The 15,123-nt window shown below is 40.8% G+C and overlaps 2 protein-coding genes across 2 annotated transcripts; one reads left to right on the top strand and one right to left on the bottom strand.

The window, feature by feature from the left end:
* The first annotated feature begins 6,266 nt into the window (after positions 1-6,266).
* Hrm (solute carrier family 16 member hermes) lies at positions 6,267-13,687 on the top strand. The gene is made up of 5 exons (XM_076798154.1): positions 6,267-6,416; positions 6,610-6,822; positions 6,903-7,029; positions 7,143-7,322; positions 11,735-13,687. Exons 1-5 carry the CDS (start codon positions 6,272-6,274, stop codon positions 12,936-12,938), a joined length of 1,869 nt encoding a protein of 622 aa, XP_076654269.1. The 5' UTR covers positions 6,267-6,271; the 3' UTR covers positions 12,939-13,687.
* A 150-nt stretch (positions 13,688-13,837) lies between these two features.
* Positions 13,838-15,093, bottom strand: Nd-30 (NADH:ubiquinone oxidoreductase core subunit S3). The gene is made up of 5 exons (XM_076798155.1): positions 14,936-15,093; positions 14,794-14,859; positions 14,465-14,712; positions 14,147-14,392; positions 13,838-14,073 (listed from the first exon to the last, which is right to left on the bottom strand). The coding sequence occupies exons 1-5, from the start codon at positions 14,997-14,999 to the stop codon at positions 13,912-13,914; spliced, it is 786 nt and encodes a 261-aa protein (XP_076654270.1). The 5' UTR covers positions 15,000-15,093; the 3' UTR covers positions 13,838-13,911.
* Positions 15,094-15,123: the final 30 nt, after the last annotated feature.

Genomic DNA, 15,123 nt, shown 5'->3' with positions numbered 1-15,123 from the left:
CGTTTGTTTGTGGCATGAATTCGCAAATACATGAAAACGGTGAATTATATCTGTGTTGACCCGGTGTTCGATCAGCGAGAAGTGTTACGAGACTGATGATGCGCGCGTGGCCTCTCGAGTGAGCCGGATCGGTGACTCGGGTATCCTTCTTATAACTGTCATCACAACACCAATTGATGCTTAATAAGAACGAGTATAAACTGAGTCATGTGCAGTTACTGCTGTCAATTGCGCGTTTCAAGTTAATTTACGAAGAGGAACAATTAGCTCGTTAATTCGTAATTTACATTGGCCGCAAGTTTTCATGCTGGTTGCGCTGCCGTATCCTTCGTCGTGTCGCTCGAAACCAGGGGGCTTATCAGTGACAGATAGACCTCGTATTAGTCATATAGCATCTTTTTCCCGGGATCGAATATTTTCGGTGAACGAATCGCACGGATTTCTGGGTCCTCGGGCGCGCGCGGATCCTCGATCAGGGATTTATTTTCGTCTTGTTCAATCGTGCAAATATACCCGCAAATTGCATAATATAATTATATAAGGAGAGGATAATATCTTTTCGAGTATTGGGAATACTTCAGCGCCGCGCCTTATCGCGGCTCTATAGATTCAGTGTAGATATCCGTTACAACCAGAACGGATATACATACAGTCGGGGGCAAAATTAAGTGCTCTTTGGAAACTAGTAACTTTCTTCAAATTGGACATGAGTTTTTTTTTAATGTTAGAAGAATTAGTTTACTAGGTAATGTATGAAAAAAATTAATCAAACATTACCGTTGATTGAAATTGCGAAGAAAACAGTAAAGGTCACGTAAAGGTCATTTTTAACTTTTTTATCTGTGCCTATAATAAAAATTTAAAATACGCCTTTTCCAGGTCTGAGCAAGTTGCAGACAACTGTTTTGTGTGTCAGATGAAAAAGTTAAAAATCGTGACTTTTTGCTTCCAAATTCCGAGCAATTTCAAACATTTTTTTTTTCACATTACCTAGCAAACTAACCCTTCTAATATCTCAAGAAGAACCTCTAGTTGTTGGGTCCAATTTTGCCCCCGACTGTAGGTACACACATATCAATATATGTTGTTTTAGCGCTACGCGTTCGTTCCATATAATAAAAATGATAACGGCTTCGCTCGCAGCCACTCGAAAAAATAAAGAAAAACTGGATCATCCGGCTCGAGTTGCTGGGATTTTCTGAACGTCGAGCGACGTTTGCGATTTTTATCTCGGAACAATTAAAGTGACGTACGATTCCATGATAAAACCGCGAGAGACGATTACATACTCGGAAACGTTAACCGGCGTGCGATTATTTTGAATAAATTTTCGATAGCGGTCAAACATCGGGGAAGAGGTGGAACACGTGTTGTACACGCACCGCTACAAGTATTCCGTTCTAATTCCCTGAACAGTCATCGTCAAATGCAGGCACAATGGTTTCACTGACAAACACACGTTGCCAGCAATCCGCGATACCGCTGAAACGATAGACACTCGGCATAGCTACGTAACTAAACATTAATTCCATGGAAATTGTTTACTCGGATCTCCGTTGATAATCGTTCGCCTCGTGAAACAGGCTAACCGTCTTACGACTGCACCGTTCATTCAACACTGCCTTCTGCCACATAGCATGAAACACGGAAGTAATACATAGAAATAATAAATCCCGTGAATCAGGAACGCATGCACTCGTTATTCGTATTCATCTTCGGCCAATTTCTAGTTGTTTTTCTCTATTCATATGGGAAGCCTTGCGCTTCCATTAACATTTTTAGTGATTTATTTGAGTACAAGCAAATGAAGATTGCTTCCAAATTATGGTACAGTGATTTTTTATGCAGTAAAAATATTTAGAGAATTGAAAGATACTGTTATTTGTCTGTGTATCTATCTTGGATAGCGATCATTACTGGCCCAGCTAACGAATGAGCATTTGTTTGCGTTATTGACGAAAGGCGACCCGCGGCGCAAATGACTCGGTGACTCAGCTGAATAGTTTGTCGAAGCTACCCGAAAGGGATCATCAGATAATAACGGCTTCAAGGAGTGGGTAAACTCGCCGATGAGTCGTTTGGAATTTACCTTGTCGCGATAAGACGTCGCGCGGGTTTCTGCCGGCGAGAAAAGGCACGTTTTACTTTATTGCAGTCCCGTTCAGCAAGCCTTGCGGCGGGCAAGGGCGCTCGCCGATGCCCGCGAGCAATGTGACGTCAGTCGGAGAAATATTGTCATAGGCTGAACCATCGGAAGAAGGCGTGGTTCGTTATCCGCCGAGTCGTTTATACCCGGGGAACCAAATTCTCTGCCCGCACGGGCGCCCGCCGATGCCCGCGGGCATAGCTGAGGGCAATGTGACGTCAGTGGGAGAAATATTGTCATAGGCAAAACCATCGGAAGAAGGCGTGGTGCGTTGCCCGCCGAGTCGCTTATGCCCGGGGAATCAAATTCTCTGCCCGCACGGGCGCCCGCCGATGCCCGCGGGCATAGCTGAGGGCAATGTGACGTCAGTGGGAGAAATATTGTCATAGGCTGACCCATCGGAAGAAGGCGTGGTTCGTTGCCCGCCGAGTCGCTTATGCCCGGGGAATCAAATTCTCTGCCCGCACGAGCGCCCGCCGATGCCCGCGGGCATAGCTGAGGGCAATGTGACGTCAGTGGGAGAAATATTGTCATAGGCTGAACCATCGGAAGAAGGCGTGGTTCGTTGCCCGCCGAGTCGCTTATGCCCGGGGAACCAAATTCTCTGCCCGCACGGGCGATATCTGAACAGGACTGCAGTCTATTGCCATGAAATATCGAGCCCGAAGAGAGGATCTTATCGTGTCGGATGCTTATTTTTTCCTGCCTCGATTTCTCTATGCCCGAAGTGGGACGACGAGCATGGCGCCCAACGAACGTTAAAGTTATAATAAATTCGTGCGAGAGGCGTTTCAGCGAGAGGATAAAATCCTGCATTGGCCCCCGACTGTTCATACGACCGCTGAAAATTTTCCATTCCCTTGTTTCCCGTCGTCGTATACTGTGCGTTCCTCTACTCTGGCCGGTGTACGATGTCTTCCGATGAGTCGTGTTGCCACTAACACTAACGATCCATGTTTTTTATCTACGTAAGCATTCACCGGAGATTATGCAGTCGACTGTTTTACATTGATCTTGTTCGCCTATATTATCAAATATAATAATTTCATTCCTCTTCAACCTTCCGTAGTACTCGAACATCCTATATCCTATAATATCCTATATTCGACAAGACTTTTCTTTTAATCTCGCCATCAATTTACCGTTTCCGCACAATACTTCCCTCCATCGATTCTTAAGTGCCTTAATAGGTATAAACAGTAACTCGATAGCAATTGTGCACAGACGACTATCGCCGCAATTGGTACCGCGAATACATTCTGCCAAACTTTTCCATGCAACGCGCGTTCGAACCCTTCATAAGCGAACTAACAGGATCGAGATTGAAGAGATTAAAAACTTAATGAAATGAAGAGGTCTTAAGAGATTAATGTATAAATACATCGATACGCACAAACATTCTGTGTTCGATATGTTATTCATGGACTATATGCAGACCTTTTGTTTCCTCCGAGGCTATAAATAAATTTCAGATTACACTTCGAAATATTCACTTGCATTGTGAATTTTAGTAATTCTGAAATAGAATACCGGTCATTTGACCGTGGTAGGTTCAGTGTTAATACTGTGGGTGGAGGGACATTAATTTCATAAGAATTCATAACATAGTATACAGATAACAAAGTAGTAAACAGGTATGTCGAAAATGTCCACTCGATAGATACGAAATCTAAATGTAGAAAAATTCGATACAACTTGAACTAGTGCTGAGTGAAATATCATTTCAAATAGTGGTTTATCATAAAACGTTTATAGCGTGAAATCATCTTCAAATAATTCCTAGTACCTCCATACTATTATAGTACATAGTATACTCTGTACAATTTTCCATTCACAAACCAGTATGCTTATTATTTAAAGAGCAACTAAAAAATGATTACGCGTTCTTATTGTGACAAACGCAAGGCTTCTTAGCCAGCTATGACTTACAAATACAAAGACTCCGGATACTAAAAAATTCGCCTCCAATACCGCGACGGGAAAACTTCATTTTTAGTAATTGTCGTCCCACCTTTATAATTGTAGCACCAATGGATAGCTAAGATTCTTCCGATTAAAATGAGTCCAAACACGAGGTAAATCGGACTAATTGTACCTATTTCATATTAAACAATCTACGTATTAATTTTGTTCCTACGTCAATAAAAATAGTCCGATTCGTATCGTGTTTGGACTCATTTTAATCGGAAGAATCTCAGTCATCCATTGGTGCTACAATTATAAAGGTAAGACGAGAATAACAAAAATGAAATTTCCTTTGTTGTATGTATATATTTTTTAGTCGCAGTGTCACTTTGAAATGCGGAGTGTCGGCCATCGCTGCTCGACGTACTACGTCTATCTCGCTTCTGCTCGTTGCATCGATTCTCTTTGTCAAGCGGTGCACGAGTTCTTGTTCTTGGCAAGAAAAAGGTGTCCTGCTTGCGAGAATTTCTACGCTGCTTCCTGAATTCAATTTTTTTCATTCAAACGTAACCAAGCATTGCTGGAGCGGTCTCCATTTTACACGAAGTGAAAGATCAAGTGAAAAACGAAGTTTCTACCGCCTTATTGCTATACAGGGTGACTGCAACTCTATGTAGGGTAAGGGACTCAGTTACTGTGAGGGTACCAATTACTGTACCTATATTATAGGCACAATTTGGGACTCCCACAGCAATTGGATCCCTTACCCTATATCACGTTGACTGCCATGTCATCCATATATGGGTGACGGAATTATTTGTCAAGGTTTTAAAATGAATTTTTACGTTGATATATTTATTGCACCAAATTTGATTAGGATCTATAAAATGCAAGAAAGTTGAAGTACTACTCGATAACATACCTTTAATTATTTTCAATTTTTATTTCATTAAATAACTTACTTCGATTTTATAGAATTTTTGAGGTTTCTAGTTCGGCAGTCAAAGTGATATGGACCAAATTTTAGCAATGCCTGGTTAACCGAACTCCAGCTGAGCGAAGTCCTTTTATACGAACGCGAACACCTAAAATCGTCAGTGGTGGGAGGCAGGTGTGCTCGTATTGTATGAACTACCTGATCATGCGAACCAACTTGTCTTCCGACAGGTTCATATAAATGAAGTTCGTAAAAGCGAAGTTCGACTTTTCGTCCCGTGCCGATACGGAGCGTGTTTGAGAAACGGGGTGGGAGACTCGCGGAACGGCCGGAGGGAAGAGTGAAACGGGAGTAAGCATAAGCACGGGGGTTACGATGGTGGGGGACAGGATAGGATGAAGTAGTGGCAAACGGCCCTGCGTGATACACAGCTGATCGGCCGTTCCGCGGTAGAGGAGCTCCGTTTTGGTTGCGCGTGTGCGTCCGTGGCCTAGTGGTGTGATACGGTTTGCCTCGACACACGGGATGATATAGAGCGCGGCCATCGTGCCCCCTCCGTGAAAGAATACGAATATCCCCGTCGTCGGCTACATGCGATTGTTTACGTGCTCTATGCAATTTGACAGAGTACCGGGATCAAGAGCCACGGGCGGAAGTGTTGTTGGCCCAGTCGTCGAACAGCTCGCACCATCGTCGACGCATTGCGGACCGTTGGTCGTGGCGTCGGGTCAGTTGCATCGCAAACATTTTCTTCCTCAGTTTCGAAGGAAATCGTTAAAGCGTGAAAGGTCTATGACCGGACCACGACGAGGCTCGCTTTATCTTCTGAGAAAAGACCCGACCAGCCACCGTCCGATCAGCATCAGACTGAAATTGATGAAGTCCGAGGCAATCGGGGAGGAGGACACGACAGCCGATCCTGCAGTTTGTGAACATTGATGATACTGGTGCACCAGCTCCCGTAGGTTGTCGCTGTTGTATTCCGTGTTTTAATCCAGTGCGCATTTCACCCGTTCGTGTCTCCTCGGTTTTTCTCCTCCCGTTCTGAACCCTTTGTTTTTCTTTCCTCCTCGGTTCTCTCGTTCGATTCGTGTCCCCCCCGTTCCGTTTTCTCGTGGCGGTTTCGTGCACGGTGATCGCGCGTTAGATTTTCCTTCTCGTAGCAGACAGCAGCAACGGCGACGGCGATTGGTTTCGCTTTTTCTTTGTACGAATACACACGCACATGCGTATACATGTGTGAAAGCGCGCGCGCGTCATTCTGAACGGGAAAGAAAAGGTCGATGACAATGCAACGAGTCCAAGATCAAGACAATGGGATCAACATCAAATTCGGCGCGAGCAAAGGGAAAAAGGGAGAGTACACGCTCGTGTCGCAACACACGGAGAAAGAGACGAAGAGCGACGTCAATGGGACCAACAAACAAAGTAAGTCCAATCGTGCATTCCCAAATTTCTTTTTTCTAAATTAACTGGGAGATTCTATTTTTTGGATATTTTTAAATTCGACAAATATTTTGATACATGCTTTACGCATTGTACTGCGAACCGAGTTAAAAATAGTGTACGGCGTGACTCACTGTTTTATTGAGGAAAGAATAAGAATTACTTTGTATTTTAGTTAAACACAAGACGACTGAGGAAGATTTAGTCCCGCCAGACGGAGGATGGGGATGGCTTGTACTTTTGGCATCTGTCATGGTGAATCTACTGATCCCGGGAACAGTGAAATCGTTTGGCGTCTTGTTCGTTGAATTTCTGGAAGTTTTCGATGCGTCTCCTGCTGCAGCTGCTTGGATACCAGCTCTGTGCTATTTTCTCTACAGTTCGCTTGGTAATTAGTTCTCTCTAAACTATTGTGGAATATGCTTCGATTGTGTACGTGAAAGTAAATGCACATAATTCTTGTTACAGGTCCACTCTCCAGTGTGCTATCGGTGAAATACTCTTATCGAACGGTAACACTTATTGGAGGAACGTTTGCAGCTGCAGGAATGATGCTAAGCTACTTTGCTAACTCTGTGGCCTTTTTATGCGTTAGGTAATTATGTACAAAAAAAAAAAACAAATGTTTCAGTTATTAGACTGTATAGTATTCAGTATGTAAAATATCGAGGTGGAAAGATGTAATGTCGTTTATTGTTTTACCTTTAGTTATGGAGTCTTTGTGGGAACAGGAGCAGGACTGGCCTTCCCTCCGACTGTATACATCGTAACTTCTTATTTTGTACGGTTACGTGGACTTGCGAATGGTCTCTGCATATCTGGTAGCGCATTAGGTTCTATATTTCTTCCACCGATCCTTGGAGTTCTTCTACGAGAATATGGATACAGGTATGTGTTTCTGTTGTACTTATGATTTAGCAGGTATGACTTTATTTTCCTCATAAACGTTGTATTCATGATCAGTTGAGAAAACATTACTGCCAGGGAACTTCGTTCTTTGTAAATTGTTTCTGTAGCAACACCACTCATTTATCCGAATTAATGCAACATCTCGTGTATTAATATTCATTTCTATGTGTTTGTGTTCATACATCCAAGTCTTTTTTTTTTTGATTCTTTTAAATGAAACAAAATCAAAGATACATTTTCATGCATTAGTTTTTCCGATATCAGTTTTGACAAAATTTAATTGTACATGTGATCTGTGAACTTGAACGTCCAATTTTTTGTAAACTTGTGACGCTGGAACCACGTTACAAAAAATACAGGACATTTGTGTATTCTTTTACGTGCGTTTTCACGTTCCCGTGAGGATCTGTAAATATAGTGTTACTGTCGTAATATTTTGTGAAGATCGTTTTTTTCGGTGAGTACTAATATACATCATTACTACAATTTAATAAAAAAAGAAAATGAATGTGAAGATGACTGATATGCATGCACTTGTTCTTCCCTTCATGAGACGCTCGGATAAACGAAGCGCGTGCATCTGTGTACACAACGCTATTGTACATCCCTGTAAAATTTACAGCTTCAATTAGCTGTTTTACGGCGTCTCCATCAAACGCGTTGTTACTAAAGATAACGAACGTTTAATCGTTCGACATTCTCCACGGTAATGTATACAGATGTGTGAAGGAACGTAGAGGAAGCTATCTAGGCCCGCAACCAAATTACACGCTCTGCTATTATAACACGTTGACTGCCACGCGCGAAACCATCTACAAACTGAAATGGAAACAGTATGAGGCTCGAGACGTATCGCTGTGCTCTTTTAACCTTATTGAATAAGAGAGATAATGCTGTTCTTATTCAATGCTTCCATCTATAAATGCATTTTTTAGCCTCGGATACGCCCGTCCGTGGGCGTCATGGCAGTCAAAGTGATAGCAGAGAAATTTTTAAACTAACCGGAAGTCTGCGACTGATACGTTGATGCCATAAATAACGAGCCGCTACGTGTGTTTAGGTAAGGAACATTATATCATGCGATTATCATAGATTCATGTGTTACTCTGTTAATTAGTAAAAGAATGTGCCGATACTTTTACCAAAAAAAGGGCGGAGGGGAAGAAATAACAAGAATTACATTTTGAGTTGTGTGATCTAACGTCGTTTCGAATTAAATGTGTCCGCGGGGGGACGCAAATGTGTTTAGGACGCAAATCATGCTTCCCATTGTAGCGCGCGATGCCCTTCCTGCATCATGATAAGATGAGTTGGCCGGGCGGTCGGTTAGGCACAGTTCAAATATAATAGCTCGCTTCGCCAGGTATTCCATGCGTAAAACCGTTGCAACTTTTTATTTTGTTGTGTTTTAGGCGTCCAGATAAACGTTAGAATACGATACACTGCTATCTAGAGTGGAAGCGAGTACATTGTTACTTGAAATATAATCGTACACGTTGAAGGCATACTTCCTTGCCTTTTTATAACACACTAAAACTTAGGGAGAATCGTTTGAATGAGTTGGGGAGAGGGGAGGGGAGCAATCACACACACACGAGCGTCCTGTGTGTGCTTAGAGCGGGGAGCAGAAATGTTTGTGTAGCTAGACTTTGAAAGTAAACATGACCACATATGCAGACCTCCTGCATAACACGAACAGCATTACTGGGAAGGTAGGGCAAGGGACTCACTTATTGGGTACCAATTACTTACTACTCATATTAATTATACTTATTTTTAAAGCATAATGGGTAATAAAAAACAGAGGTCTTTCCATTAAAATCTGCTAACATACATATACATATATGTTATATCTCTTTTTTAATCTTTATTATGCTTTAAAAATAAGTATAATTAATATTGGCACAGTAATTGGTAACCCCACAGTAATTCGGTCCCTCACCCTACATGACTGCTAACAATCCGTGAAAGTTTATAGCTAAATTACAATCTTGATTCTGTCTTTAGCTCATTTTTTCAAATTGATTACGCTTGTTACCAGACTACGCATCTTTATGCAATTTTTAAAGTGCAGTAATACCGGTAAAGAATAAAATTCAATATTCTTGTCTTACTTTTCATATGAAGAATATTCGAGTCTTTTCATAAATATTGAGCAGGCCGACAGAGATTAACATAAAGATCAGCAGTTCAATAATGACTTTCAACTGTGTTCATGTTTGAATATCGCAGCCACCGGGAGTAAAGCGGGAACCTCATTTACATTCACGATACTGACTCTCTTGAACGTTTCCGTACGTAACGATCACGTTCGTGGAACCTACGGAAACGTGCGTCTTGACATTGTCGAAAGTGCAGACTTATGTGCGTGTATCGGGCGCGCATTCAGCCGTGAACGCGTGATGCTCACGTGTCTAGAGTTAACGTGTCATCGCGCGGGAAGGAAAAAACGGAATTAAAAAATCTCGCGCGATAACTTGGAATCGTTCGTTCTAAATACTTCACGACAAAACTGAGCCGACTGAAATCAATCTCCTCGCCGGTAAAAGTTATTTACGCTTGGTTATAGAACCGTGGCTCTCTTCTCTCTCCCCCTCCCCCTTGCTCATTCCAGCAGAAAGCGGTGACGAACAATGTCGCCAGATCAAGACTTGTTCCCCCACTCTAATTTCCCTCTTTACCGCGGCCTGCTATTCGTCTCTGTCGTGCATATTCCAGTGCCGACAGAGAGAGGGTAACTTTTTCCCCTCGATTCGTGCTCCCTCCCCTCATCTGGCAACACTGATTACAAGTAGCGTTCCGATCGAACGAGCAGTAACGAGTGTAACAATGAAATCGACGTGAATCTTAATCGACTTTGCATTTGGTTTCGTCATGATTTTTTTTTTTCTTTTTATATTCTTATTTCAAGTTTCCTTTTCAGCGACAGGATCCCGCGCTGTTTGCCGAACAGCTTCTCGGCAAGAGAGTTTACTATAACGAACTATTCTAACTGAAATTATGGAACGCGTGTTACACGCGTCACGAAATCGAACGTAAATCATTCTTTATTTCTGTATATATTTATAGATATATGTGCAATATATACACGCACGTGTAGTCTCTTTCTTCTCTCTTTCTCTTTCTCTCTCTTACTTGAATGCCACAAGATCTAGATACGTAAGAAGAGTCTGCTCCGTCTAAGCGTCCATTTTGTTTTTCTTTTGTTGCAGAAGAATGTGTGTCCACGGAAGAAGACAGGGACAATATGCAATTTCGAAGAAGATGAACTTCTCATACCGCAAAGAATATTGTACGCGATCTGAAACACGCTAAAAATATCACACTTCCATCCCAGTCTATTTTGAAACGCGAGGGGATGCGCGTTCTCGGCTTTGATATTATTCTTTATCCTCTTGAATGTTTTTTAGAGCGACGCCCACGGGTGCGTTACCGTTTTCAAGGAATTACGAGCACGTTTGCTTCACGCCGATTTTTGTTGATTTTGTTTGTTGGAATGCTCTTTGTTCGCCGCGTTTAATCCGTGTGAACGGTTTCAGATTGCCACACAAAGTCGGGTATGTCATAGTCTGGGCCCTAGGTGGAAGATGACTATGGCACAGACTATGAAACACCTGTTCTATAAGAGTATTATATTAAAAGGAACTCTCATATACCTCGGTATATGAGTCTTCATTAGTGATATTTGTCTGTGATATAGTTTGCCAAATATGTAAAACAGTAATAAGTGCATTTTATTATACACATTGAAATTTGTAAATGAGACAATCCTCGTGTATTGTGTAAATTACTAGAGACTGTATTATTGGCACTCTTAACTAAGGAGTATCTGTAACTTATGGTATTGATATTTATATTTTTTCATAACTTATAAACGATAACAAATGATACTTGAAAATATGTCCTAATTATGTAATTAAAACATACGATGGGAACATGAACAATAAAGCGTTTCTCTAAACGCTTGCATAATTATTATCTTTTTCGAATTCTTTACATTTACATAGTCATAACATTCGAATCCTTATAAAGTGACCGTCAGATATTTCGAAATTCTTCCTGCTCCAATTCATTTTTGTACTTTTTCATATTCTCAGTCATCCATTAATTGTGAACTCGAATGCAACATCGACATTTTCAAGAATCGTCATGATTAATAACTGAATCAGACATTCATTTATACTTTTGTATTTTTTATTTTTTTTTTTATTTTTTCGTAATTTAGTACGAAGCCACATATACATGCACATAAACCATTCGCTAACGTTCATTTGAAATTCTTTTATTTTCGACAGCCATGGAATGTCCTGTTGGCGACATTGTAAGCTATAGTAAATCGTAATAGTAGACGGAACGAGGGAAACGCTAAAGTTTATTTTACTTTTTTACAGAGGTGCAGTATTAATAATGGGTGCTGTCACTTTGAATGTATGGGCGAGTGCTCTTTTGTACGAACCAGTGGAAAAGCACATGGTGCCAGCTTCGTCGTCGAACAAGTCGAACGACCATGACTTGGAAGCCGCCACCGTAACCGTAACTAGTCCCGAAGACGAGAAGAAATCGAGTCTCGTGATTTCTTTCCCGAATTCGAACGAGAAGGCTGCGCCGATAGTACCAAAGAGCGCATCCAGCGTCGCATTAGAATATTACAAAAACACGCCTGTCCAAGGGAGGACGAGAAAAATCAGTATGCCGACGGGCCGTGAGATAACGGGCCAGATGCACAGCACGCCGGCATTGCACGCGGTCCCGGAACGCGGCGGCGACCATAACAAGTTATCAAGACGCAAATCGCCGTTCCAGTCGCCAAGCACGTCCTCGTTCAATTACGTTAGCACACCGTATCACGGAAGCACTCTTTCCGCCTTACACCCAGAAAGGGCGTCCACGTTGACATTGAACGCGATCTCGAGCACGTTCACGAGAAAGCCCGTCGACGAGGCGAAGAAGGACGAGGAGAAACAGCAGAACAAGTTCTTCGACTTCAGTCTGCTGAAAGACCCCATCTATCTAGTGATCCTGATCTCAAACTCGACGAACGCGGTCAGCTACACGAACTTCGTCATACTACTGCCAGCTTATGCGATCTCGTTGGGCTTCGACAAGAACATGTCTTCCCTTCTCCTTTCGACCGTTTCGGTCTTAGACTTGATAGGGCGTATCGGCGGCTCAGCTCTCTCCGATGTCTCGATGATGCCGAAGCACTGGTACTTTGTTGGAGGGCTGCTCATCTCTGGAATCTCGTTAGCCATACTGCCGATCACGACAGAGTACACGATGCTCTCCGTTTACTGCGGTGTATTCGGTCTAGCGTCCGGTATTTACGTCGGTATCACCGCGGTCATTATGGCCGACATGCTAGGAACAGAAAAACTTACCTCCTCGTACGGTATCTCTTTGTTCGTGAACGGAATTATACAGCTAGTCGGTCCACCCATTTGCGGTCTCGTCTTCGAACAAATCGGGAGCTATGGTCCTATCTTTAGTATACTGGGAATCATTTTAGTGATAGGCGCCGCTTTGTGGGGTATCGTACCGTTCATCAGGAAACGACAACACGCTATGGAGAAAGCCGCACCGGTCGAAAAATTATAGTGCATTTGTTGTGTTTCCGTGTTGACTATCTCGTCAAGGAGAAGAGCTTAACTGTATAATTAATTATCGTAGATTAGGCGTGTCTCGATACATAGTAATGACTATATAATTATGAAACACTGTGATGTTAGAATGAATGTTCTGTATATACCACTGGCACTGTGATGATGTTACACAATCCACGCGCACATTTTCAGGTGGATTAAGTAGGAAAACAATTTTCAAAGGATATATTTTTAAGAAACGCGACGGTTTCTCTTTTTCTTCAAAATTGAAAGTGTCTTGCCTTACATACAAGAAAACAAATTACTCTTTGGATGTCTGTTCTTGTTGATTACTAAAAACGAAAGAGAAAAAAAAAATAATGAAGACATAGAAGTAATTAAGTACTTAGTTCAGAAACGCACTAGTTGCAGGTGCTATTGTAATTTAAACCAACAAAATAAGCGCAATAATATAATTTAGTGCACATAATATTTTCTTAGTATATAAACATAAGTATAATGAAAATGTCGAATATTTGTTTTTACACTTCCCTTGGAAAAAAATAAGTGAGAGAGAGAGATAAATATGTATATAATTCCTACTGTTATAAACACTCTGTCATTGAAGATAGTCAATTTTGTTATTCATTAGTTTACAAATCACCGAAAAATATGCCTTAAAATTAGGACGTAAGAAATTTGTAATTAATGAATTACATTTATAATACTATACAATATGTAAAATAAATAATGATATGAAACATGGATATCTTATTGGTGGTGTTCCATGAGAATGAACAAACTATTTATCTCTTTAGGATCAATAAAATATAAATTATGGTTTGTATTTACTTTATTGAAGGGGCTCGATAATATTATTTGTTGCTAAGTAAATACTAAAGTAACCCCTTCTTCGCTGTGTTTTTATGATTTATGTATGCAAAATTTACAGTTACTAAATTTATTCTTTATACTATTAGCAACATAAATTATTTCTTTTCTGATTTTTCTGGTTCCTGCTTAGCTGGAGCTTCAATTTCCCGGAAGTTGGGGAATTGTTCCCATGGAGCAGACAAATCAAATTTACGGAATTCTTGGGTCAATTCCAATGGTTCGCATACCACCCTCTTTTTTTCATCATCGTAGCGTACCTAATGGAAAAAAGTATCTTTTCTATAGCACATATTACTCATAAATAAAGATATAAGATAACTATTCGAATACCTCAACAAATCCAGAGAGCGGGAAATCTTTCCTTAATGGATGTCCTTCGAATCCATAGTCTGTAAGAATTCTACGAAGATCTGAATGATCTGAAAAGTATACACCGTACATATCCCATATTTCTCGCTCGTACCAATTAGCAGCATCGTACACAGATTCAGCTGATGGGATAGGTGTTAATTCATCTGTATATGTTTTTACCCTAATTCTTGAGTTAAATCTTAATGACAGAATATTGTAGATAATCTATAAATAAAAAGATAAATTATAGTATGTATTATAAAGCATGACACTGTTCCTAACTAAAGAAATCCTTACCTCGAATCTATATTTACGACTAGGCACATCGATTGCAGTAATATCGGACAAATTGGTAAACTGAGCGTTGTGATGATTTCTCAAAAATGTTAATGTGGGAATCACGCCTTCAGGAGCAATTAATATTTCAAGCTCGTCACCGCTCATAATTTGTACCTTCTGTATATATTTTGGCAAACATTCAGCAATGTATTGACCAAAATTCATTAAATTTTTCACATCTACGGGGCTGGGTTTACGAATTGATGCTATTAAAAATGCTTTTCGTTATTACATCGTATTACTATTAAACGATGGATAAATATGTAATAAACAATCGTTTTACGTACGCTGCACTTCTGGCTTTTCGGCTGCTGTTGTAGTCGTTCTCAACGACGGGAGAAGTTTCGGATAACCTATCAATCAAATTAATAATTTATTACATAATACAAAGAAAAGAACAATTCAAGAAATATTAAATAAATTAATTACATTTGGGTGTTGCGACAGGTAAATTTCTTGAGAGTTTCAAACAGTTTCTTAGCAGAGACGTCATTTTCGAAGAAAATCTTCTTCTGCTTACCACACAAAATAGTACACCCTACGAAACTGCGACATTTGCCACGCTCTCTAGGTAACGAAGATTTCTGTATCATATACGGTTTAAATGGATATTAATA

The sequence above is a fragment of the Halictus rubicundus genome, chromosome 12, assembly GCF_050948215.1.
Source record: "Halictus rubicundus isolate RS-2024b chromosome 12, iyHalRubi1_principal, whole genome shotgun sequence".
NCBI classification, from domain to species: domain Eukaryota; kingdom Metazoa; phylum Arthropoda; class Insecta; order Hymenoptera; family Halictidae; genus Halictus; species Halictus rubicundus.
This window is presented reverse-complemented; position numbering and strand designations above follow the sequence as displayed.

Bases quoted from the DNA above. Each gene is read 5' to 3' on its own strand.
- Hrm (XM_076798154.1), top strand. From the start codon at position 6,272: ATGACAATGCAACGAGTCCAAGATCAAGACAATGGGATCAACATCAAA. The intron at 7,030-7,142 runs GTAATTATGTAC...TTTTACCTTTAG, and splicing joins GTGGCCTTTTTATGCGTTAG to TTATGGAGTCTTTGTGGGAA. The intron at 7,323-11,734 runs GTATGTGTTTCT...ACTTTTTTACAG, and splicing joins CTACGAGAATATGGATACAG to AGGTGCAGTATTAATAATGG.
- Nd-30 (XM_076798155.1), bottom strand. From the start codon at position 14,999: ATGACGTCTCTGCTAAGAAACTGTTTGAAACTCTCAAGAAATTTACCT. The intron at 14,860-14,935 runs GTAATTAATTTA...TTTGATTGATAG, and splicing joins ACCTGTCGCAACACCCAAAT to GTTATCCGAAACTTCTCCCG. The intron at 14,074-14,146 runs GTATTCGAATAG...TTTTTCCATTAG, and splicing joins CGCTCTCTGGATTTGTTGAG to GTACGCTACGATGATGAAAA.